The 26,605-nt window shown below is 55.3% G+C and overlaps 1 protein-coding gene across 3 annotated transcripts in view; it reads right to left on the bottom strand.

The window, feature by feature from the left end:
• TENT4A (terminal nucleotidyltransferase 4A) overlaps positions 1 to 25,087 on the bottom strand; it is a 41,405-nt gene extending 16,318 nt beyond the window's left edge. For 2 of the 3 annotated variants that reach the window (XM_081520967.1, XM_081520964.1), the window contains exon 1: positions 24,287 to 25,087. In XM_081520967.1, coding sequence (XP_081377093.1) covers positions 24,287 to 25,032 — 746 coding nt within the window. In that variant the 5' untranslated portion in view covers positions 25,033 to 25,087. The remainder of the gene's footprint in view (positions 1 to 24,286) is intronic. The other variant, XM_081520968.1, reaches the window with a different exon arrangement.
• Between the last annotated feature and the right edge of the window lie 1,518 nt (positions 25,088 to 26,605).

Raw genomic sequence — 26,605 nt, forward strand, 5'->3', positions numbered from 1 at the left:
GAGAGTACAGGAAGGGATGACCCCTCCGTGGGGAGGCAATTCCACAGCATGGTTTAGCACCCCAGAATAATACAAGAACATTTCACCAAAACTTTCGACTGGTATTTCAAGCCTTAGCCGAAAGAACGGAGAAGGCAATGGCACCCCACTCCAGTACTCTTGCCTGGAAAATCCCATGGACGGAGGAGCCTGGTAGGGGGTCCATGGGGTCGCTAAGGGTCGGACACGACTGAGCGACTTCACTTTCAGGTTTCACTTTCATGCATTGGAGAAGGAAATGGCAACCCACTCCAGTGTTCTTGCCTGGAGAATCCCAGGGACGGGGGAGCCTGGTGGGCTGCCGTTTATGGGGTCACACAGAGTCAGACACGACTGAAGTGACTTAGCAGCAGCAGCAGCCAAAAGAAACATTTCAGTGACCTGACATTAAGAAACTGAGAAAACTCCATCCATGAAAGACCAAGCGTGCTCCCAATGGAGGCAGGGCAGGGACCCCAGCGATCCAGGGGTCTCACCTCAGCCAGGATGTGCTCCAGGCCTAGGGGCACCCTCACTGCCGGGTCTGAGACAGGCCGGGCCAGGAGAAGACAGCTGACCTCAGAAGTCTGGCAGCCCCGAGTCTCAGCGGCCAGGTCTGCCCGACCCACTGAGACAATGCCCCGGATCGGCAACAAGGGCCCAGGCCACGACTCAGGGGTCAGCGACCAAGGTGTGAGGAATACCAGCTAGTTCAGCCCTCCCGCCTCCATCATTTCTAACAAAGATATAAAATAAAAAGCAGTGGTTTCAGGAGAGACCAGTGGGCTCTGAAGGTCACCTCGCACCCCAGCCCCTGAAGTCACTTCTCTGCCAGTCCCCTGGGGGTGGCAACGTAGGGTCATCGTTCTGCCGGAAGGAAGGACACGTCACCTTCAGTTACTTTGGATGATTAAAGATAAGGGAGCAAATAATCTAAACCCAGAAATTATATATCAGGTCAAATCTACCTGGTTCCATTCCAAGTTTGATTATTAGTAAGGAAAAAAAGATAAAATGAAATTCGTTCAATAATATCAACATTAGCTCAATACCAAGCAAGACAGTCCTGAGAGCAGGCACAACTTGACGGGACCATCGGGTGCTCAGCCACGAAGGTGAGCAGACAGCGGACATCTCGTCCTCCACCAACTCCAGCTCACGGCCAGCTGTGCCTCCCTCACCTGCGGGATCGCCTCCCCACAGCTCACCTGCACTGAGAGTCCTAGCACTCAGTTTACAAGTGATGTGCAGCCACTGACAGCCCAGACGGGACGGAGCGGGAGACAAACTCTCAACACCCCTGTTCATCGCACATCGGCAGTGTCAGCGAGGCCACCACTGATCGGGGACCTAACTTGGAGCCCACCATGTCTAGTTTTTCAAACAAAACATCACCCCACACCTGCTACTGCTTAAGCCATGGGTCCAGTTTTTAGTCAATCCAAAAAGGTAGTAAGTCATGCCACACTGAAATGCAATAATTTTATCAAAATGGCTATCAAATTTCCAAGATTCAGCGGGTAAAGCTTCTATCATCTCGACAATGACTGAGAGCCAACGACGTCCTGAGCCTTTACCCGCATCCCTTCCAGCGGCTCAGACGGCACATCGTGAGAGCTGTGAGCCACAATTCCCTGAGCCCAGCACGGTCGTCAGCAGGACCAGACGTGCCAGGTGAGTGATCACGCCAGGGACCCTCCTGCTAGCGAGGACGTCAGCCCCCGCCACCAGCATCTGCTGGGAGGTCACATGCACCCCTGGGTCAGCCGTCCATCGGTGAGCAGTCAGCCCACCCAAGCACCAGGAGCACAGGCTCCCCCGCAGCTCAGCGCTGTTGGTAACAACAGAGCACAGAGGCGCAGAGACGCTGAGTGAGGACATGAGCCTGGAGGAGCCAGGCAACTGGTCGAAGACTTGAAAGAACAGCAGAGCCGATGTGGTCAAGTCCGAGCTCACGTTCCACACATCCGACCTGTGCAAGAATCAGGAGACAGGCCACTCCAACCCCCCAGACGCCACTGAAGAGTGGAAAGGACGGGTGCGTGAGACACAGCAACATGACATCACCCCTCAGCTTCCCGGGGCCTGCCCTCAGGGCCACGTGTGAAATTCAGCAGTGTCAGATGGCTGTTGACTTGCCTTGTCCTGCTCCACCAGTGAGACACACTAATGACACGCATATGTGAGATACGTAATAAACCGCAACTATAAATTCACAACTGCTGTAGCACATCTCAGGAAGAGGATGCTTGCTTTGCCTCTGGGAACAGAAGGGCGGCCTTGCTGGACAAGAAGGCTCCGGTCCACCCTGGGGCTCTTCCTCCAGGCAGGCAGGGCCCCTCAACGTACCGCCGTGGCTCTGGAATGGGAGGGCCCGTCAGTGGGGAAAAACAAGATAAGGTCTGACAACCATGTGGGCAGATTCAGAAAGCCCTGCAGCTGCCTCCTCCGCCTCGGGCTCTTGGAGGAACCCTGAGAGGAAGGAAGCTCTGAGGGCAGGAGAGGGCTGGGGCCAGGCAGAGCCACCAGACAGGGCCTGCAGGCGGGAGGAGCAGCACCCCCGCCCCCTCTAGGCATGGGACGACCGGGAGTCCGGCTCCGAACAAGACCTCCAGGAGGACAGGGCGCCTGCTCATGGCCTGGTCTCAGAGCCGGCTTGTGGCAAGCACTCCAACAACACATGTAGGATCAATCAAGTTTTGATCAAATACATAGTTTGCTGATGACCTCGTCACCGAAGACCTGACCTTCCCTATACAACGTCATCAAAAACGAGCATCCAGGTGTTTGACTCCTGTGCTGGATAACTCAATGTGTGAGCACAAGTCACTGAAATGGCCAAGTATCCTAGGAAAAGGTACACAGTCCTGAATAAAACAGCTGGGATGCTGTTCTTCAATACGGACATGAGTTTGAGTAAGCTCCGGGAGTTGGTGATGGACAGGGAAGCCTGGCGTGCTGCAGTCCAAGGGGTCGCAAAGAGTCGGATGGGACTGAGAGACTGAACTGACTGACACCACAAAAAGCATCATCACTCTGTGAAACGACCTGTGACGGTCGGGACAGCGCACTCACGCCAAGCGCTCCCGGCCACACTGGCATCGGACACTTGGCAGGGCCTTCTATTGATCCCTGCTCCTGACAGTGAGCACGCACGCACCTTCAGTTCTCCAAAGGGGTTTACAGAACTGTGTCCAGGAAGAGGTTTGATCTTTTCTACTTAAGAATGAAAATGAGCGCGGTTGTTCTCACGTAGCAAAACCTCCAAGGAATCTCACAGCTGACAAGACCTCTGTGTAAAAACCACACTCGAGTCTCGCATCAGTATGCAATTTAGTTATCGTATCTCCCAGGGCCCACATCACCCGTTTCCACATCTCTCAAGGAAATTTCTATGCTGTGACCGTCGTGGCACAATCTCCTCTATCATGGATCAGAGAAGTGGGATCGCAAAACCGGCTGGAGTGACGGTGACCTAGAGGGCCCAGGTGCTTAAAAGATCATGGACCTCCTGCCCCTACAGGTACCAGCAAGCCCTGACAGAAGCCCCAGGGGCCTTCTCAGAAAGTATAAGGGCGGCACACCCACAGCCCTTTTGCCTGCCCCTTCCCTGGTCCTGGCACGCTGGGGTCAGGGAACCATCACTCTGTGACCTTCCCTCTCTGCAAACCGAATCCTGACACAGTAGCTAAAAACACGAGGAAGGCAGAGTCCTGCCTCGTTCTACGTTTGAAAACGTTAATACAGAGCCAGAGCTGAAGTTTTAAATGAAGATATCAAACCGAAGAAAAATCAAAGGGAGCTATCTCAGACTTCCAGACTCCAACACAAACACGACAATCACAAAGACTGACACAGCCAAGTAATCACAAAGAAATTCTATCCAAAAACACGTGGCGTGTAAACTGTCAGCTGCACGTGGCAGCAACAGGAAGCATTTGTTCAGCAAGAACAAGGTGCTCTCGGGCTGAACCTCACACTATGGGGTCAGCTGACCATGGGTCTGACTGAACGAAGGTTCCTCACTGAGCCCGGAACACCTGGGCTCTGGCAGGCGCACACACACACACACGCTCCGGAACACTTGGGCTCTGGCGCACGCGCACACACACACACGCTCTGGAACACCTGGGCTCTGGCGCACGTGCACACACACACACGCACGCACGCACACTCCGTGTGCACGTAACTCAGGGAAAGGTCCAAGAGGCCACAAGCCAAGGCACCAAGCTTCCTCCTCCAGGTGATCAACAAGCTGGCAAGAGTGACCACCTCCTACTCTATAGACATCTGGGTGCTGCTGGCATTTTGGGTTTTTATTAGAATGTACTCACCTATGTATAAATTGAAGAGTGAAGACGACTTCCTTGTGTCCAGTGGTTAAGACTTAAGTTTTCACTGCAGGGGGCGTGGGTTTGGGTCCCTGATTGGGGAACGAAGATCCCACATGCCACATGATGTGGCCAAAAAATAATTAAAATTGTGCATAATTTTTTAAATGTTTAAAAAGTGAAAAGGAAAAAAGAGGCATTTTAGAGGAAACACAACTGAGGAAGTACATACAAGTTCACCCATGAATGTGCTCATTACAGCACTGATTGTATTTAACATTTGGAAATAACGTTCAATACAACACAAAAAGTAGACTAGGAAATGGCAACCCAGTATTCTTGCCCGGGAAATCTCATGGACAGAGAAGCCTGGCGGGCTACAGTCCTTGGGGTCGCCAAGAGTCAGACACGGCTGAACAACAACTATTAAAAGTAAGCGTTATGGTTCTTGGTATAATTTATATACACACATGCTGCTACATTCACAAAACTGTGACTTAACAGCTTAACAAGAGCCTGGTAAACAACGGTGCCTGATTAGAGCATTTTCCAAGTAACTGATGTAACTTGTAGTTGGGCAAAGACTATCATTCTTCCATCATCATGAAAACATACTCTTTTTTCCCTTAACATTTCAAAGTGTCTAAAATTGGGATGCATCTTTCAATCAATGGCTGAGCATCAAACCAATTCAAAATTAACTATTTTTCCTCTTCATGGCACGTTTCGTAACAGTACACCTCTAAGCTGGCTGATGAACAAAAAGTTGTCTATGTGAAGTTTATATTTCAATTTCAAATGGGTCGAGTTCCTCAAAGTAACAGCACCTCAGATCCAAAGGAACACGTGAATTAGAAGCTGGCCACAAGGCACTGTGGGGAGGCAGCGAGAGCCACAGAGGGTCACGGGATGTGAGGCCTGACTGTGACTCTGCAGACACGAGGCGGAGGATCAGCTCCAGAAACCTCTGCACAGCACAGACCTTGCCGTCAGCTGAGGGACCCGGGTGCCCCTGCCGCCCAGCGCAGGCTCTAAGGGGGTCACCCTTGAGGAGCGGCCTCGGGATGGCTGTGCGTGGGGGCGGCTCCAGCCTCTGGAGAGGTGTCGTCAGTTGGGACGTGGTGGGGAAGTCTTGCTGGCACGTGCACAGGAGGAATTAGAGGGCAGCCTCACGCCATTGTCCCTGAGAGGCGGGCTCTGACACTCCAGCCCTGGCGATGGGCCGCGCAGACCACACGCGGCTTCAATCGTCAGGGCGGAAGAATCTCACACAACACAACAGATCAAGTCCTGAACTGATGCCCTTCCTGGCTATTTTAAGAAAGATGGAAATGGTGAGACCAGAGTTTTCGGTGAATTTTAATCAAGGAAGTACTGGAAAACAAACCTCTGAAGCATTATTTAAAAATGTACTTTTAATCTAAGTATTAGAAAATAAGGTTCACTGAAAAATGAGAAAAGACCTTTCTTACAATCACTCTCTTGTAAGAGTTCAAACCCACTCAAAAGGTAATGACTTTTCAATTTTTAGTACATTTAGTACGTTAATTAGCCAAACTAATTTTTACATTTGTTTCAGTATCTATTTTAGTAAATACTTGATATATGGCTGCTGTACATACTTATGAAATTCAAGTCAATGAGCATTTTTAAAGAACAGAAGACAGATTATTAAGTTGGGTACCAAACTCTGTCATTTCACAGCTAATACAGCTATTCCTGAGAACAGATGACCCATTCCAGGAGGAGGATTTTCGACTGCAGAAGCTGAGCTGGCAGGGTTACATGGCTTCCGACACTGTCTAAATCTGAACCAAAGCCAGCGAGGACTGGCTCGTTCCGAAGGGGGTGCCTGGCAGCAGCACCTCCCCAGCCCGGAGCCTTGGCACCCAGCCCCAGGCAGAGAGGCTCCTTTTCCCGCTGCCAGCGCGGCACAGTCTGCAAGTTGTTCCGTGGAGACATCTCTGCACTCAAACAAGAGGAGAGGCAGATGCACTACAGCAGGCAGGAGACATGATTACACAGGGACCAGAAGTAAGGACAATGAAGTGTACTTAAAACAGTGCGGGCAGAAGAGGGGCAAACGGAAAGGCCAAGCGGTTGCTGATGCAGGTCTGCGAGGGGGAAGCACAGAGAGCTGCCTGTTCCCCTAGATTTGAAATCCCCGTGGCTTTTTCTAAGGAAAGCCACAGTCAGAGGTCAGACTTCATTGCTTTGCGGGAGAAGAAAAATCAGATGAATGAACACAACCTCCTCCAGTTCGGTCACAGGGCATTTCAGCACCCAAGCCCACGAGCACCGTGCTCCTGCGCACTCAGTCGTCCAACTTCCCCACCCCGCGGTCCCCACTCCCTGGCCCCCAGCCCCATGGCCCCCCTTCTGCTGACCGTGAGTCACCCTCCCTTTCACACCCTCCATGAACCTGGGCAATTCCAAACGCCTGTGGAAAGCCAGGCTTTTTGATTACAGTGAAAAAAGCAAAAGAACTTACTAGAAACCGTCTTCCACCGTCCATGTACTCATTTTCATTCTCTCCCTCTCCCACTCCTTCCAGCTCTCCTTACAAGCCTTAATAAGCCAGTGGTTTCTCAGAAACCGGAGCTCCCTCCCTCAGCTCCATGATGTTCACGCTCCGCATTTCTGCCACAAACAGTAGCTTGTTGAAACTATCTGGAGTGAATGTGCTCGCTTCGGCAGCACATATACTAAAATTGGAGTGAACCACTGGAGTCTTAGAGGAGATTTTCAAGACACGTGAACGCTTTTACAGCGAGAGCCTGGAGCCCAATCGCCCACGGCAGAGAGAGGCCTGCGCCCCCCGCGGCTGCAAAGCACAGGCTCCTGGACAGACAGACCTACAGGGGATGCCCAAATCACTTCTACTTTGGGGATGCACAATCCTTTCTAAAACATGGTTAGTGATTAATTACAAGTCATTTGTATTTATTTTTAAATAATGTTAGACCAATTCTATCTCTACCAACTATTTAGAAAACCATGAATGAGGCCGTCAAAGGTTAACCTTGTAACCTAAGCTCAGAAGTGTAAGGAGCCTGAAACCGCAAGGCCGGCAGCCTGTGTTCCTCCCGAGCGCTCCAGCTCTTGCTGAGCCAGGGCTCCCACTGCCTGCCTGCGGGGCCGCACCTCGGCCCGCTACGTCCGCCAGCACCCACCTGTGCACAGGCTTCCTGAGCATGGACCTGCAGGAAGCCGCGGAGCCGCCAGAGTGCAGAGGGAAAAGAGAGGCCCTCTGGAGAAGCTGCTGCCAAGGGAGGGTCCTGAGAGCTGAGTGACTGGAGGACACGGTGACGGACTGGGAGCCCTGGGGTGCCACGCCAGGCCAAGGCCAACCCAGGACAATAAGAGGGCCAGGACAGAGGGCTCTGCAGCTCAGGAATCATTTCAACTCGGTCACCCTGATCCGTGCAAATTCAGCTCTTGGCAGAAGCAAGCTTTCAGACTTCCCTGGTGGTCCAGTGGTTAAGAATCTGCCCAGTGATGCAGGGGCCATGGGTTTGACCCCTGGTCCAGGAAGATCTCACATGCTGCAGGGCAACTAAGCCTGCAGGCCACAATGACTGAAGCCCAGGCACCGGAGAGCCAGCGCTCCACAAGGGAGTAGCCCCTTGCTGGCCATGAGGGAAAGCACACTCTCAGCAACAAACATCCAGCATGGCCAAAAATAATTTTTTTTTTTTTTTTAAAAAAGCAAGCTTTCTCTCCCGAGATCCATCCCGGGATGACTCACACAGAACCACATGTAGGCAACGTCCAAGCACCTGAGCTGCAGGGAAGCAGAGATGCCTCTGTGCAGATCAGGGAAAGTATCTCTTCACCCAGGCAGAGCAAACCCAAGCACATTGCACACGCCAAGCAAAGGCCCTGGGGCCTCCAAGAGGCCCAAGAACCACAACCATCTCCTCTTCCTCACAGAAGAAAGCAAGAGGTCAGATACCAGAAGCTCTTAATTAACCATGGCAGAGGCAGTTAATTTAAGACATGTTTTCTAAACCCACTGCAAGAGCAGACAGGACATGCTGACATGGTTTCTACACAGAGAGCACTGGTAAGACACCTCAGAGCTTCCCACAGACCAGGATGAAGCCAACCACAGCATCTCACAGACGTGTGAGCAGAGATGCCGCTGGTCACAACTGCTCAGAACCATCGCTCTCCCGGGGTGCGTCATGAAACGCCACAGCCACCAGCTGGAGCAAGCCAGCAGGGAGCTCCCACTCACTAAGCAAGGCCTCAACCCATCACGGAGCATAAACGACCAGTGGGGCTCAGCCTCCTGACACTGGGGTCCCGAGGAGCCCACAACGCCCTCCAGGACCCACAGTCTGGAGGAGCTCACAGCCAAGGGGGCTGCCGGGGCAAAGGGTGCCAAGAAGGCCCGTGGCTGAGCCACACGCAACGGCTTGGGACCCCCGCCACCCAGCCCTGCATGGCAGCTGCAGCACAGGCCCTTCAGGCCACAGGGCTCAGAGGGAGCCGCGCAGCCGTGCTCCTGGCTCCAGGAGCTGGATCATTTCTCAGATGGAGACAGCTACATCTTCTGTCCTATTTCCAGAAGTGCTTACACTCACGAAGGTAAGCTGGGTAATCTTCTGGGCAGCAATGTGGTAAGAGTCTGAAAAGAGGACTATTCTGGGAGACTACACAATACTGTCCACATTGCCAGCATTTTCACTAGCGTCTCCCAAATAGTCTTTATTGTTGTTCAGTCGCTCAGTCGTGTCCAACTCCTTGTGACGCCATGGACTGCAGCACACCAGGCTCTGGCCTTCACTCTCTCCTGGAGCTTGCTCAAACTCATGTCCATCGAGTCAGTGATGCCTTCCAACCATCTCATCCTCTGTTGTTCCCTTCTCCTCCTGCCTTCAATCTTTCCCAGCATCATGGTCTTTTCCAATGAGTCCCTTCCCATCAGGTAGCCAAAATATTAGAGCTTCAGCATCAGTCCTTCCAGTGAATAGTCAAGGACTGAGTTCCTTTAGGATTGACTGGTCTGACCTCCTTGCAGTCCAAGGGACTCTCAAGAGTCTTCTCCAGCACCACAATTCTAAAGTATTAATTCTTTGGCACTCAGCCTTCTTTATGGTCCAACTCTCACATCCGTACATGACAACTGGAAAAACCAAAGCTTTGATTATATGAACCTTTGTCAGCAAAGTGACGTCTCTGCTTTTTAATACACTGTGTAGGTTTGTTACAGCTTTTCTTCCAAGGAGCAAGCATCTTTTAATTTCATACCTGCAGTCACTGTACACAGTGACTGTGGAGCCCAGGAAAATAAGATCTGCCACTGCTTCCTTTTTTTCACCATGTATTTGCCATCAAGTGATGGGACGGGATGCCATTATAGCCTCTGAGGCAAGTATTATTTGATCAGGACTCAAATCCACACCCATGCAGCTCATGATCCTGACCTTCAGCCACAGGCTGGGGAGTCGCACTCAGCAAGCCACCCAACACACAGACACGGGCAGAAATAAACACGACAGGCCTTTATAAAAAGTGAAAAGTTGTATATATCTCTCCCTAGTTATTTGAGAAACAATGTACATCAATTCCATCCTTAAAAATTGTTTAAAAGAGCTTTTTGAGACAGGAGGAACCATTTATCTAGAGTTAAACAAACATACAAAATGACCCATTTGTGACACATTTAAAGCAGCACTACAAAATGAGAAATATGTTAAGAACAGAAAAGTAGCGTGGGTCGTTTCTTTTCCTTATTTTCCAAATTTCTTAAGTACTGTACTGCTTGTATAATCAAAGTCAAGAGAAAGCGTCCTCATGCAGGGTTACTGACTGACTTTACTCCAAAAACCAAAGGCAGACACTGCTGAGCTTCACTCCTCTTCAGGCAGACCACCTTCAGCCTTCACATTAAGACCAAACCACACACGCGCTCCCTTCTGGCTGGGCCCCTGCCCCTGGGGACCCAGGGGCCTCCTCCTGTGCTCATCTCCAAGGTCGTGCAGCCCTAGAGCTCTGGTTAAAGTACCCCCCAGGTCACTGGCTTATTAGCAAAGAGACAGGGCTTCTAAGAAAGCCACCCTACAAGCCCAGAACTACCTCTACAGACGTGGATGACTGGCTAGAGGGGACCAGTGAGGAAGGGGATGTCACCACGCCTGCTAGTCTTTCTGGGAACTCCACACCAGGACTGCCAGCTGGCTCCCCGCTGGCCGGCTCCTGGCACCGGTGCTGCCGTCAGGGGGCCGCGCTCGGTGGGACTCGCACATGTGCACAGCCGTGCCTGGGTCTATGGGACCCCGTGGACTGCAGCCCACCAGGCTCCTCTGTCCATGGGCTTTCCCAAGCAAGAACACTGGAGCCGGCTGCCATTTCCCGACTTAGAGACTGATAAAATCCACTAGCAATGTTATCATGTCAGCATTCTCACTGTGCAGACAAGCAGCTGACATGCACGCCTGCCTGCTGGGTCCAGCCGCCTGGGACACGTCACGAGCACGACCCTCAGAACCACCCCTCCCCTCGGCCCCCCGCGTTACAGATGCTCAGAGGCTGGCACCCAGCCCGAGCCTCACGTCCCACACAGAACCCGATGGCAGGAACTCGAGGTTCACGTCTCTGCTCGTACTGCTGAGAGAGCCCCCTGGAGCCTCCGAGAGAGCCCCCTGGAGCCTCCACACTCCCCACTGCCCCCCGCCCGCCTCCTGCACACCTCCACCCAGCCAGCTGCTCTGTCCCTGGCCCTGACCGCTGGGCAGCGACGCCAGACGTCATGGGCGCCTCTCCCCAGAGAACACTGCATGGCGCACCTGATGGGGGACCTTGCCAACCACCATCCACACCCCCGGGATCCAGGGGGGCACTCGGTGAGCCTGAGCCCGCTCCGGGCAGACTGCGGACATGACCACGTGGGCGCTCGTCACCGCCAGGCGGCCATGCGCCGCTGGCCACATGAGAGCCAAGTCTCCCCACACGCCCGTGTGTCAGCATTTCTGAAAGTCCACTGTAATTAAAGCCACTTAACTTCACAGTATCCAATATTTGTGTATACATCAAAGTCAAGTGTGACCTATGATACCAGAAGAATAAAAACATAACTTTTAATTATCAAATGTTTACTTTTCATTCAATTGGCAAAAGGTCTCCATGTGTGTAAAGCAAGCAGTAAGCCGTTTGTTCCAGTTCTGCCCGGCATGACCGAGACATGTCCACCTCTCGAGTCTCATGGTCGGGCCTGCTCAAGACACCAGCAAAAGCACACGCCAACCTCCCAAGGCGCCCCCCAAGATGACCAGGAAAACATTTTAAGGAAAAGGGGGACAACACAACAGTGCTGAGAACTAGTAAAAATAGATACGCAGGCAGGGAGGGAGAACAAAGCACAGAACTCACTGGACCCAAAGGTTTAAGTCGACATTGAAGACCAGAAAGCAGACGCAAGTCATCATCTGGCTCCTTACGGCCAACCCCGGCAGACCAGGCTCTGACCCGGCTACGGAGAGCGCCAGACAGAGAAAAGCAGGCCGTCATCTCGCGGAGCTGGGTCAGGGCCGTGGAGGAGGGAGCACAGCAAGCAACCAAAACCAACCCGAAGCACGGGACAGCCTGCAGATATTCCAAATGGTGGCCACGGCCACCATCACAGCTACTCCACGGCGTGGGGTCAGGGACGGCCTCCCAGTGAGCTGGCACGAGAGCCATGACAGAGGGCAAGACGCAGCCAGGCGTTCAAAGGCCAGGGCACAGCCCTGGAGGCCGCAGGAACCCGGCAGCGCCTGGAGCACAGAGAGCCGACACAGAGAGCTGACACAGCGGCAGCGAGGGCCGGCCGCCCCTGGGCTGACCTCAGGGCAGACGGCCGCCAGGCCTGAAGACCGAGTCCGTGAAAGGATGGGGCAGGTGGGCTGGGCCTGAAGAAGCCAAGCTCTTCAGGGGACAGGCTTCAAGCCCCAAAAGGTGGCCCACAGACTCGCCCCAAGACTCTCCTCTCCACCCAGGGGTCCACAGGCCCCAAAGAGCCCGCCGAAGACACAGCAGCCCCTGCGGCCTGCAGCCAGCAGGAAAGGGAACATTCCAGGGGAGTGGGAAGGCTCGAACAGCCTCATGCCGTATTCTCAGAGACTGCAACCCATGACCACGGCAGAGCAAACCAAGAGGCAGAGAACAGGATGCTGAAGGTCACGAGGACGACAACCCAGTGCAGGAGGGGACGCCAGCTGGGGTCAGGAAAACCCACTCTCGTGCCTCATGCTACGGAAAACCTACCTAAGAATGTGGCCATAAACATGGGGTGAAAAGAGGGTGAGGAGCCACAGGGAGCCACTGTGCCAACAGCCCGGGAAGGGCCAGTTTAAGGAGGCCGGACAGAGAGGAGAAAGAAAGAAGGCAGGCTGTCCGCATGGAGAAGGTAGAAGACTGCCACCAATGGGAAGATGGAACCAACAAGCGCCCACCCCCGAAAGTCAAGGCAGAGCCTGGTCTGCGGATGGAAGGGCGGCTGCAAGAAGGCCTGAGGCAGGGCCCACGCCGCGGAGAGGACCAGGTAAGGAAGGCGGGCATCCAGAAGAAACCAGCATCCCTGAGCAGAGCTCTGTCCTGCCTCAGATCTCTGACACCGCTCACAGCAAGAGCCGGAGGGCAGCACACGGAGGTCACGACGCAGGCCCCCGGCAGGCGTCGGGAGCGTGCGCCCACGAGCTCTCCTGTACACCAGACTGGGGCTGCGGGCCAGGGGGAGCGAGGGCTCAGAGCCCGACCAGAGCCAGCACTCACACGCGGGGCAGCCCCACAAAGACGCCCGCCAGGACCTGGAAAGCTCGTGGCGTCTGGGGACAGCCTGGCGCCCAGCACAACGTCTGCACAAGTACAGAACCGAGGCTGAGCAACTGCAGACTGTGGGGTCGGGGCGGGAGGGTGGGACCCCCACCGCTCTGGGCCTCTGTTTCCCCCCATGAAACATGGGGCTGCTGACGGCACCCCCCGCGACGTCATCATGAAGATTCTTCGAGTCCACAGTGTTCAGAACGGGGCCTGGCACTCAGGAGGAGCTCAATAAATCTACGTAGTGATCACAGTGATGGAACAAGACACCAAGGCCTAACGCACGGTGACAGACAACGGAGCATGAGTCAGGAGCCGGGGACGGACGGGGGGCTGTGTCGTGGGCCCCGCAGACGGGCACCTTACAGGGCTCCAGGCACTGCAAGCCCAGCGTCTGCTTCCAGCATAGCCAGACGCCGGTGATGCCCTCGTCTGGGTGTGCAGACTACCAACTCTCCCCATGTCCATGCGGTGGAGAGAGAATGCGGGAATGCTGTCGTCTTCCCGTGAGGGTACTCGTCCCACGATGAGGCCCCACCTGACCTCATCTAGGCCTATCACCCGCAAAGACCCACCTCTTACCACCATCACACCGCGTGCACTAGGGCTTCCACAGGTGAGTCTGGCCAGAGAACTTTTTACTGTAGGGCTTTCCTGGTGGCTCAGTGGTGAAGAATCCATCTGCCAACACAGGGGACATGGGTTTGATCCCTGACCAGTGAAGATCCCACGTGCCCATGCCTCGGAACAACGATGCCCACACACCACAACCATGAATCCCACGCACCACAATCACAAAGCTAGCGCTCTAGAGCCCGTGTTCCAGAACAAGAGAAGCCGCAACAACGAGAAGCATCGCAACTAGAGGGGAGCCCCGCCAGCCATGACGAGACCACAGCTCACATGGCAACGAAGACCCAGCACAGACAAAAATCAACAATTAAAGAAAAACACTTTTACTCTCACTGTTCTTTACACTTAGCCATAGAAGGTTTCCATCATCTTTTTTATATGCTTAAGGCTCCACAAGAGCTCTTAGAAACTATTTTCCTATTTGATAGCGAATACTACTTTCGCATTCAAGCAAAATAATTCAGAAATTGTATTTAAGGAGCATTAAAGTATGTCTGCTGGTCAACGCCATGTGTCCATCCAAACAGGGCTTAGAAAGATGTCCACAATGGCAGTCACCTGAGGGCCTGTGGTTATTTCTGGGGGGTAGGATTTAGTGATTTTAAGTTTTCTACTTTTTACCAAAAAAACCCCACAAATCTGTTTTATAAAAATACTGTTATTTAAAAGTCAGCCTACAGCACGCTCAGATTCAGCGGCTTCAGCCTCACGCCCTCTCCTACAGCGTAAGGAGACCAGCACCTCTCCTCCTCCTGGAGGGACGGGGGCTCCAGAGGCCTGCGACGATTAATAAATACCACGACACGCATTGAGGAGCACTGCCAGGCCGGCAGCAAAGGCCCAGCTGACCCATCCAGCTGCCCCGGGACGGAGCCGTCTTCCCTAGCCCCGCCCTCTACTTACTTCCCACGGGCTTACTCTAAAACCCATCCTGAGAGGCGAATTCTTCAAGCTTTCCTTCATTTCAGGCCTTAACCTGTGACAATTCTCACAGGTCCCCGCTGTCTGGAATTTGGGCTCAGCTCTGTATTCTTTTCTCTATCCCTCATCTTGCACTGACGTTTGTACGTCGGTTCCTCGTGAGTCAGTCTTTGAGAGAGACACCAAGTCTTTAGACAGATTCATCACCCACTTTTTTCCAGGAGATAACTTGTAACAATACTTTGGAATCCCTTTGCATTTCACAAGCCACGGAAAGTATCCTCTTTTCTATATTTCAGTCATCTCCAGAGTTGCACTCCAAGCTTTTAACCTGTCTGCTTAAATTCAGAGGAGATGCCAATAACAGAATACTCTCTGCACTGCACCAAGGCTCCCCCGACCATTCACCACATTCCTTCTTCTGGGCCTCCCCAACAGGCAGTGGGGAAGCGGGGTTTCTTGTCCAGCAGGCCTGGGCTAAGGCGCCTGTTCTTTGGCTTTCTAGCTGCACCATGGGCAAGACGCGTCATCTACTAAGACTTCATCTGCTCTTCACAATGAGCTCCTGCCCAAGGACCTGGGAGGAAGCGGGATGACAGTGAGGGCAGCCCCGACACCGAGGCGGCCAGCGGCACACGCTCGCCAGCCCTGCTTTTCCGTCTCTCGGTTGTCTTCCAGAAGAACCCAAGTCAACAGCTCGTCAAACCCTTCACTTTTCATAAACCCCAACTTCTAAGAGCAATCCAGAAGGCAGGAGTCTTGCTGCCTTCCCCACGGCTTCCCCAGGCAGCTCCAGAATGTCTGGGGGAGGGGAACCCTTCAGCAGCTGGAAGGGCCCCCCTGGGTCCCACAGCTCTGTCACTGGTCATCGGACCTTCAAAGTCCTGGGCGGGGGGAGGGCCTCGGTCCCCCTCCGAGTCTGCTCTCTCCAGGAAAGCGAACCAGCAGATGACCCTCAACAGACACACCGCGGGCAGGTCTAAAGAGAGCTGCGAGCTCCATCCCAGTCTCTGGGCCGTCTCCCCAGGGTCAGCACCAGACTAACATTCCCACGGGCAGCACCTCTGGCCAGATCAGATTGGCCTGTCCAGGCTTTGCTTTTCTGTCTACACAACAGGAGAAGGCTCACTCGTGTCGCAGACCTGCTCTGCGAACTCAGGGAGAAAACTCCTGCGGGGCCGGGGGGAGACCACCCGGCGGAAGAGGCTGGGACGTGGCCTCGCGGTGTGCACGAGACCGCTGCCCGCCTGCTGCAGCGGACTCCCTGGCCATCGGGGTGGCTCCACGGCATCCTCCGCCAGGAACCCGGTTTATGCTTCGTGTGCGCCTCAGATGGCAGCCCTGGGGAAGGAATTCCACTAGAAATTCAGAAACACCATTTCCGGAGCTTTCCAGTGGTAACTTGGTGAGCAGCACGGCCTCTGCTGGTGTGAGGGTTTGGATTTATTCAGGCAGCAGTTACTGAATCAAGCACTGTGTTTTGAATAAAGAATCTGAAGTTACTGCAGTTCAGTGCTGCCCAACGTAAGACTGTTTAAATTTTAACTAAATTTAAGTATGATGAAAACCCAGCTCCTCAGTCCTGTGAGCATCGAGAGGTCAGTGGTCCCTACACTGGGCAGCACAGCACCAGGCCTCGTCCTCACAGATGGTCCTACGGGTGGCGCGGCCCTAGTTCTGACCCGCCTGGACCCTCACTCCTGTTTCCTGCACAACACACAGCTGCTGTTCAGTCGCAGTCATGACACGACCCAGAGCATGTGCTACAGGCTGCAACAAGCTCAGAGAAGCAGTTTAACACCCACCCCTTCTACTCAAGACCAGACCAAAATCCCAAAGGCTTCCAAGCAAGTTACAGAGGGCAGCCCCCACACACCTGGTAAATAAAATACACAGAGGACCCTGGAAGCTCTAGGAAAACAGGATGCTTAAACTTGGAGGACACATGACTTGGGCATTGTTTAAATTTTTAAAAGCAGAAAAGTTTGTTTGGGGTCAAAAGGAGAAAGCGTTCCCGGCCTCGGTGGGGTTGCGCTAGCTGTGCCCGCGGCCTGCCCAGCGCCCTGCAGCCGTCTCTCCAACACAAAGGCTCTGGCCTGAGCGGGAATGCTGCCACTACCCGGTTGGCAACAAAAACCACCTAACTTTTGGTTTCGATTTCTCTAGAGAAGAGGGAGGAACGAAACCAGTGGCCTTCCTAACTCCTCCATGAGACAACTCACCCCACAAGCCCGCTCGCCTTTATGTGACAGGCCCGGTGAGGGGGCAGGCCCCCCTCCACAGTGGGAAACTGAGGCTCAGAAGTCAGGACCCTCTAGGAAGCCAGTCACATCCAGACAGGAAAACCAGGCTACCCGAGATGGGGCTAACCCAGTGAGCTCGAGGCCTCGCACACGCTTCCCCACGCAGCCGCCACCGCCGCTGCCACACAAATGGTTTGATTTTTCATTTCCCTTTAACTCCTCCATCCCAGCCATTCCTTCTGATTCCCAGGATTCCAGAAATGTTAAGATCATCTGAAATGCCTTTCAAGGGCTTCCCAGATGGTTCCAGCAGAAAAGAACCTGCCTGCCAATGCAGGAGACATAAGAGACACAAGGTGTAATCCCTGGGTTGGAAGACCCCCTGGAGGAGGGCATAGCGACTCACTCCAGTATTCTTGCCCGGAGAATACGATGGACAAAGGAGCCTGGTGGGCTACAGTCCATGGGGATATAGAGTCGGACACGACTGATAGTGTCCAAGCAAGCAAGCAAGTAATGTCAGTGCGATGGTATTTCTGGCGAAATCCCTTCCAAACGTGAAAAGATAGAAACTACCTACAATCCACCGTATCACTTAGGAAGTTAACTCTTGATCTCCAACCACACAGAGCTGAGCTGGTTATGCACAGCAGCTGACTTGGGAGTTAAACAGAACACAAACCCACAAGAAAAAGGCATGGTGCTGATAATCGAAGCCACTCCCCGCCAAGGGGAACCTCAGTGCCCTCCGCCCATCCACCTGTGAGTGCGGAGAAAGACAAACCTCCACACAGAGCCGCACCAGGCCTGCGAGGGTCCAGCCCCCGCCGCCTCCTCCCCACAGCAAAGGGAACCCAGGCCTCGGAAGCCCGGGGCACGTGGGACCAGGTCACAGGACACCCACTGGGCACCAAGCTTTCTACCTCCTCGTGCTAGGTATTAATTTCATAATAAGAAAGAGAGACCAGTTAAAAACTAAATGGAGATACCTAACACCAAATAGAATTTTTGTTGAACGTTGTTTTTACATTCTGGGTTGCAAAGCGTAAACCTGACTTCACCACTTTTCAGGAAGGGAGACAGATATACTGCAATAGATTTTACTTCATTCTGCATTTAAATAACCTCAGAGTTAGCAATCAAATCTTCAGAAATTCTAAGACAGTGGAAGTTATTTTTAGCATTTGGTTTATTTAAACTCTGCAGACTTGCCACACCTGCCAGACTCTCTCTTCCTTTCCTTCTCTCATTCATTCGCTCACTTGCCCACCAGACACTTACACAGCAGTGGCCAGAGTGTGCCTGGCACTGGGAATGCAGGCCAGGACACAGCCCACCTTCGCCGCAAGGACACAGGAGCGCCGGCGCCGGTTTGCAAGAGCAGCAGTAACTCCACAGGAAGTGGGTTCTGAGCAAGGCACCAGTCCCCGGGGCTGGGGTGGGTCTTCCGAAAACACGGAGGGACCGCAGGGTATCCAGAGGTGACCGGGCGAGTCACCGGCCACCCTCCCCCAGTGCAGGAAGGGCACCTTCGCTAAGCGAGCCAAGGCAGGACACCTCACACACGGTACTTTTCAATCACTGGGATTCTGTACGTCCATGGCATTCACGTAAACTCTGCTCAGATGACGCACTTTAAGAACAGCCCACGTGAGAGAGGCACAGACAGGCCTCAGAGCTGCGGCCGCTCTGGCTGCCCGAGTGCAGTGGTGACAACGAAACCAGAGGACAGACGATCTGCCAGAGTCATAGTGACGGACTAGAATCCAGTCAAACGAGAGCAGTGCTGGAAACAAAAAGAGCAGCCCGTGTTCCCAGGTAGGCAGGTCTACCTACAAGAGAACACCTCCCCAACCCCGCCCAGGAAGATCCAAAACCTGCGGCCATGAGGAAACGCTCATGGCTCCTGGGACCATGCTGTATTATTTCGAGCCCTTAACACAGTCCCCTGGTGGGCCTGACCCAGCTCCACGAGTCCTTTAAGCTTCCTGCAGCTGGCAGAGACTACCAGAGATTTAAAGCCTGGCAGGTCTGAAGACAGAAGGACCTGGAACAAAAGACACAGGTGGTTTAAAGGAGCTGAGAGAGGCCCCAACTGGCGGTCAGCAAGAAATCAGGGACCTCAGTCCTACAACCACGAGGGAGAATCACACCATAACAGGAGTGAGCTCTCAGAGGGCTCCTGAGCCTCAGTGGAGGATGCAGTGGGCAACCCGAGACTTCAGCCCAGAGAGCGCCCGAGTGGAGAAGCCAGCCCCCAGCCCCGACCTCCGGCCCACAGAGCCTGTGAGACAATCAGTGGGAGCTGCTGGGAAGCCCTGAGCCCATGGATGTCTGTTTCACAGCAGCACTACACTAGGTGTGGCACTGAGATCTCAGCATGACACGTCTCATTTGTAGCGCACTGTGGGACTGTGGGCGGGTGTCTCGGGCTCCTGTCCCTATTATGGAGCCCACCCACCTCCCCTTCCTCTGCTGCCAGACCCCCTCAGCAGCCTTCTGAGCAGAGGAACCCTGAAGGGCCGGCTGGAGCCTTCTAGACAGGCCTCCGCCAAGCACTGTGGCTTCCAACGAGCTCCCGGGGCTCCCGGGAGGGATTCAGTCAGCCCTCCTCCCACACCCCGTGAGCAGACGTTCTGGCTGCGTCATCAAAACCAGGTTTCTGAACTCAAACATCACAGGTTTGTGTCTGCCTGTTTACCACAACCCTCTTTTAGTCCACAACCAAAAAAAAACCAAAGCTTAAACCAGAATGACCTTAACGACGGCATTTTTCAAGGATGACTGCTACCTCTCCTTCCATTCGAATGAACCCACTTAAAACAGGGACCAAAATTTCAAATTAAATTGCAAACAAAAGGAAAGTCTGACACTTTGACAAACAAATCTTCAATTATGAAATTTTTTTAACTTCATTAACACTGGAGACTTACTTTTAGGAGCGTACATCCCCACCACGTGCCATGTCTCAGCGGCCGCAGTGGCCCGGCCTTGGCGTGGCTTTTCCATCCCACCCTGCCCTCCACACAGCAGCAGTCGGGAAGCCATTTTTTACAAAACCATCTGAGGGCCCCCATTTCAAAGGACCCCTTTCCAGCCGGTGTAACAAGCTGCCCTTCCACTTCCAGGGCTCTGTCTTGCCCCTTCCCCGCCTCCTCCTTGGCAGCCCCTTCCCTGAGGGTCAGCCCATCCTTGTTTACCAGCGACCAGGCGCCACTCTCCCTGACTATCACAGCCAGCACCCTGAGTGCGATTTCCAATTTCACTTTGCAGAGAGATCAGCCGTGATGCGAGCGGCAGGTGACTGGCACGCAGGTGAGTGTCTGCATAGGGGCAGATTTCGTGAATGGTCTGGGCAGCAGCAAACATGTTCCCAGCGCATCACCCTTGCTGCCCTCCACAACCAAGGGCCTCTGGGGATGAACACTGGAAAAAAACAAGGCCCAGATGTGCCACCCTGCGATGCAGATCTCAAAATAACCATTCCTGTGAACCCCAGCACGTCCAGAGGAAGACATCGGAATGAGACAAAGGCGAGGAGAGCGGAGACAGCCCGTGGTCCACGGCAGTGTGCTGGGCCTTCCCCGTGCCCTCCCACCGGGCCCCTCAGGACGCACCAGGGGAGGCCACGTGCTGGACCGCAGGCTGGGCCACAGAGGGAGGGGCGAGGTCATGCCTCTCCTCCAGGCGCTGACTCAGGAGAGCAGGGAGAAGAGAACAGGCCTGGGGCAGAATGGAACCCAGGCCAGGCCCTGTGGGGATCGGTTGGACACTCCTGTGAATGACACCCGTTGGTGTCTCAGACGCTCAGGCTAAGTGAATTCTCTTTGGGGGAACAGAAGACCTTTAAAAATGAAATGTCAAGGGACCTGTGGGGAGGGTGCTGGGTGACTCCACACACGTGGGCAGGCCTGAGAGGTCAAACTCAGAGCCCGAGCCTGGGCAGGACCCGATGGCAGGCCTCGCCAGGCCTCCTCTCTCTCATCCCAGGACCTCCTTCCCAGGGGCCCACAGGGCACTAGGGAGGATGTGAGAGCGTAACTGGGGCCCACACCCCCACTTGCTATGCAAGACTTTTCTTTACCTTTAAACTGGGAAGGTTTCTGAAGCTGCTGAGGCTGATCCAGGCAAAGGAACAAAACTCAGCAGGGTCAGTGGCGAGGGCCAGTGAAGCGGGGCAGGCAGAGGCCAGGTCACAGGAGCGGTGAGCCCATCCACCACCTGCCTGCATCTCCAGGTCAGCAGCCAAGGAAGAGAGCACCTCTCCCACTGCCCACACGGTTCCCCAAAGACTGAGATTTCAACCAAACAGACTAGGAACTAGAGGCAACGGCAGCTCCAAGAAAAGCATTTGACCTTCTCTACGCTGAAGTTCTCACCCTCATTCCCATCCGCTTTCACCTGCTTTTTCTTCATCTTCCTCGAGGATGAAGACAGGCTGGCTGTCGCTCAAGGCAGCCACCAGGCTGAGTTCCCAAGGGCAGAAAGCTCCCCAAGAAAGAAGGGATGGTGTCGGTTGCTACAGGGGCTGCCAGGCAGAGGCCCAATGGGGTTCAGTGGATGCCACTCAAACTACCGCCACAACAGCAAGTGCGATCCCTTTCTGGAGGGCTGCAGACATCATCCTTCCAGAAATGCTGTCCAGAGACTACACGGGCTGAGCAACTTCTCATCAACAAGTCTTGTCTGCTGGGTGGACTAGCGGCTCTCTTATCTCGTTCCTTCCCTTTCTAAGCCACAAGGGAGAGACCTTCTGGTGGCCTTCCTCTTCACTCCAGATAAGCTGGTGGCCAGGAGCAAGTTTCAGACACAGTTCTTTCTCCATACCAAAAGGTGAGTCCCCAGAAGCCCAGCAGGCCCGCGGAAATGACTGACCGTCAGAGAGGCCTCCCTCCTCCCCCCACAGGTAAGCCCACTCGCTGGAGCCCTGCTGGGGTGCACTCTGCCTTCTCTCTGCCCTTCTGAAGCGGCGTCCTCGAGGATTTGCAGCAGGGAACCAGGCACTGGACACTCGCCCTTCCAGGCACAGGGTGCGCCATCTGAGCAGTCTCCTCCTCTAGGCAGGGATGGAAGATAGTGGACAGACCCAGGGCCACCCATGGAGACCGGCAAGGAAGGGGGGCAAAAAACAAAGAGGAAAAAACCCCATGTATTTAAGGGGCTGAAAGGCAGAACTCCTGGCGGCTTCGGAGCCCACTCTTCACCCCTGCACCATGCAGAGCTGAGTTCTAACAGGCTGGTGGGGGTGGAGGAGGGAGGCCCCCGACAGAAGGAGCGGAGACCCCAGGCAGGTCCCCGAGTGGCAAGCAGGGTGCCAGCTCTGCCTCTAACCTAAGGGGGGCGAGGGAGGTGCACAGGGTGGGCCCTGACCAAACCTCACCAGAGAGGACAACAGCCCACACGAGGGTGCCCCCGAGTCAGCGTTCCAAGGCTGTGTCCCACGCTGATCCCTACCCCAGACGCCAGCACAGCACCTGGCAGGTCGTGGGCTCCTTAAGAAGAGCGACAGCAACCCGTGTGCCCAGGCTTACTAGAAACTACAGGTGAGGACACCGCTTGCACAGCCTGAGCAGGTCCCACAAGAGCATCACATCTGGAGCTCTATGGGTGAAGACCACACGCCCTCCTGTTTTCCTAGTGCTCAGACACAATCAATTCCGGGGAGGAGACAGGCTGGAAACCTAGAGCCACCCCCTACCACCTTTCTCAGAAAGTTCCACAAGTGACAACTGGAGGGAGAGAGAAAGAGGAGGTGGGACTCCTACTTGGGGCTGAAGTACTAGCTCAAACTGAAAATCGATCAGTCGTGTCAGACTCTTTGCCACCCCATGGACTGTAGTCCATGGAATTCTCCAGGCCAGAATACTGGAGTGGGTAGCCTTTCCCTTCTCCAGGGGATCTTCCCAACCCAGGGATCGAACCCAGGTCTCCTGCATTACAGGCAGATTCTTTAACAGCTGAAATACCAGGGAAGCCCTAGCTCAAAGGCTTCAGGAATTCCAGAAAGTAACTTGCTTCCAACCCACACTAGGTGAAACAAGTTGCAGAAAGAGCAGCTATTACTGTGTATCACACATGCTTTAAAGTAGTTACCAACTTAGGTTTCACAGCATGCTTCAAAAGAGAATAAACAGATCTAAGAGATAAACAGACAGTTACTTTTACAAATAATCCCAACACCAAGCAACTGTGGGATTTATAAAACTTTTGTTTTACAACCCTAACACCCTGAAAAATCCTTAGATGACTTTTAAATCAGCTCCCGGCTGTACAACACAGTTTATAACTTAAATCCTAAAATGCTGATTAAAAAACTTGCCTACGGATGCTTTGTTTCCAGGTGCTCAGAAAAGCACAAGAAAGGCTAGGTAAGTAGCACTCACACCTGAGACAACCTCACCAGGGACAGCTCCCACACGCACACCCACCTTCCTCAAAGGTCCCGGGCTCTGTAATTACTCTAACCGTAAAAGGAACTTCTAATCCCCGTTAGGCTGATGTGGAAATACTCAAAATAGAGACGACACTTTCCAAAGAATAACTAATTGCTAGAAACATTTTTTATTTTTTCTGAACACTCCTAACTTATTTAAAAAAAAAAAGAAACCTGCAGATGACGATATTTGGCAATTTCGGCACAAAATTAAACCACAATATGCAAGCCCCTTCACGAGAAAGTTTTCTGAATTCGCTGTTGGTTGAACTGTATCGCTACCAAAAATCCAGTCCTGTTCTAAACAGATTTTCGCGGGGGGTAAAAAAGTCAACATTTAACCAACATTTGCTTCAACTTGATTCAAGTTCTCGACAATACTAAAAAACCCTCTGCAAGTTAACATAAAACACCCCTCTGCATCCCACTTGACGAAAGGTCCCTAACCTGGGGGGGTGGGGGTAGTATTGGAAAGTATGCGACCTCCTTTCCAGTTTGCTTGCTAAGTCGCTTCAGTCGAGTCCGACTCTTTGCAACACCACGGACTGAAGCCCGCCAGGCTCCTCTGTCCACGGGGATTCTCCAGCAAGAACACTGGAGTGGGTTGCTGTTTCCTTCTCCACCTTTCCAGTTTAGCCGGCGAGAAAAGGAAAACAGCTGCACGCGCACAACGCAGCGGGCCCTTTCCTGCACCGTTAGTTCTAGAATCTTGACACACCGCCCGTTTATTCTTTCAATATAAAAATAAGAAACTAAAAAAGCTCCTCGCAGAGTCGGACCTCGGCCTCCGACACCCACCCTCCAAACGAGATAGGAGCCCCGGGTGGGGACGTTCGATCGCCCGCGGCGCAGCCCCGGGGAGCCCCTCGCGGCCGAGGCCGCGCCCCGCCGCGCGAACTCACCCCTGGATGCCCGGGCTGTACGCGCGGCTCTTCCACGGCGTGCCGGGCCGCGGCGCCTGGGGCCCGGGGCCGCCCCCTCCGCTGAGCGCGGCCGCGCGGCTGCCGGACAGCAGGTAGTTGAGGCCGTACGTACTGGCCTTGTTCTCGCGTTTCCGGCGGCCCGGGTGGAACTGGTGCTGCGGCGGCGGGGAGCCGGAGGGCGCGGGCCCGCGCGGCCCGGCGTGCCCGTTGGGGGCGCTCGGGAGGCCGTCCGCGAAGTGGAAGAAGGCGCCGCCGCGGCCGCCGCCCGCCCGGCCGAGCGACGCGCTGCTGGAGGACGAGGAGGAGCAGCCGGGGCTCTCGGTGCCCGACTCGGCGTTGGACGAGGAGGACGACGACGAAGACGAGGACGACAGCGACGGCGACTTGTGCAGGCGCCGGGCGCCCTCGGCCGCGGGCCCGAGCGCCGTCAGCAGCGCGGGGGGCAGCGCGGCCGCGCCGGGCGCGGGCGGCGGCTGGGGCGGCGGGGGCGACGCGGCGGGCAGCGCGGGCCCCCCCAGGCCGCCGCCGCCGCCCGGCCCGGCCGCCCCCGTCCCCGCCGCGGCCGCGACCGCCGTGTCCAGAGCCGGCGAGTTGAGGCAGAAGTAGGGCGCGAAGCCCGAGCCGCCGCCGCGGCCCACGCCCTGCGAGGTCTCCCAGATCTGCATCCACAGGGCATTGGCCGGCCCCTTCTGCTCGGGCTGGATCCAGGCCACGCGCGGATCCATCCACGCGCCCGCCCCGCGGGCCCGTGCGCCCGCCCGCCCCGCCCCCGGGCCGCGCCGCGCCGCGCACGGACGGACGGACGGACGGACGGGCGGACGGACGCACGGGCGGGCGGGCCTACGCCGCGCCTCGGGCCGGCTCGCGGCGGCGGCGGCTCCCGTCGGGGTCCCGGCTCGCGGCGGCGGTCTCTGAGGAGACGGGGAGAGCCCCGGGCAGGCGGCGTTGGTGCTGCTGGGGCCTGTCAGGCTCCCTTCAGGCTGCGCGGGGGCCGCGGCGGCGGCGGCGTTCCACACGGGCCGGCGGCGGAGGCCATCGGAGGGGGGCGGGCCCAGGCGCCGCGCGGCCCGGGACCCGCGGCAGGGCGGCCGCCGCTGCGAGCCGGGCCCTAAGGCGAGCTCGCGCCGCTAGCTCCGCGTCTCTGCCAGCAGCAGCGGCGGCGGCGGAGGCGGCGGCGAAAAGACACGCTCGGCGGCGACGGGGCGCGGGGGAAGGAGGGGGCGCCGCCGCCGCCTCCGCTCCAATGAGGGGCGGGGAGGGAGCCGGGCGGGGGACGGGGGCGGGCGGGCGAGCAGGAAGCGCGGCCTCCCTTGCCCGGGCCCGGACGCCAGTGCGCACGCGCGGCCGATTTCAAATCCTCACTAGACACCGCCGCCTGGGTTACCGCGCCTGCGTGCTGGCGTCCCCTTCCGTCTGAGGAGACCTGAGGAGAGGGCGTGCGAGGGAGAGAGAGAGAGAGGGGCGGGGCACCGCGTCGGAAGGATACGGGACAGGGGAGGGGCGGAAAAGAGGGGGCGCCGGCCTCGTGGGCCTTTCTAGACCAGACTGGGGCTGCGGCGGGGGCAGAGAGGGAAGCCGCGAGGCGCTGCGCCGCCCTGGGCCCCGTCTGCATCCGCCGGCCGCACCTCCCTCCACCACGCGCAGGCCGAGGCGTGGAGACATGCGCGCAGGGTGCCCGGCGGCCGCTCGGCCGCGCTGCGCGTGCGCAGGAGCGCGAGTCCGGCGCCGCCTGTGGGGGACGTTTCCGCGTCCTAGTCCTGTGCCAGCCGGCCCGCCGGCTGTACGTAAGGAACTGACCGGCCTCTCGGCGGTGCGGTCGCTGCCCCAGGGGCAGGACAGAGATGCCCCAAAGCCCCGATCGCGTCGACCAGGGTCCCGCGGGCTGCCGGTCACGCCGCGGTCACCGGTGTCCTCCTGAGGAGCCAGTCCCACCCTCTGCGGGGGGTGACCATCATCTGCCGGTTTCCTCACGGTTTTTTTTTTAATTTTTAATATTATAATTAAATACATTTAGATTCCCCCCCAAAATTTTAGGAAACATAAAAAAGCTACATAGTAACAAAGCGTAGCAAAAGTAATAAAGCATAAATCATGTAACAACGCAAACAATGCTATGGGCTGCCGGGGTGGGCTAAGGTCTGCGTCCCTGTGAGGTAGGCATTGTTATCCTCATTTCGTATTGAAGAAAAATCCGGGCTCGAAGAGAGCTTTAAGTCCTTTCTCAGCCTCACACAAGCAGTAGGTGTTAACATTGAATTTCTGTTGTGACTGTAACGCCAAAGCGCATACCCATTGTGC

This window comes from Giraffa tippelskirchi, chromosome 8, assembly GCF_054371585.1.
Source record: "Giraffa tippelskirchi isolate mGirTip1 chromosome 8, T2T-mGirTip1v1.2.pri, whole genome shotgun sequence".
Classification (NCBI taxonomy): Eukaryota; Metazoa; Chordata; class Mammalia; order Artiodactyla; family Giraffidae; genus Giraffa; species Giraffa tippelskirchi.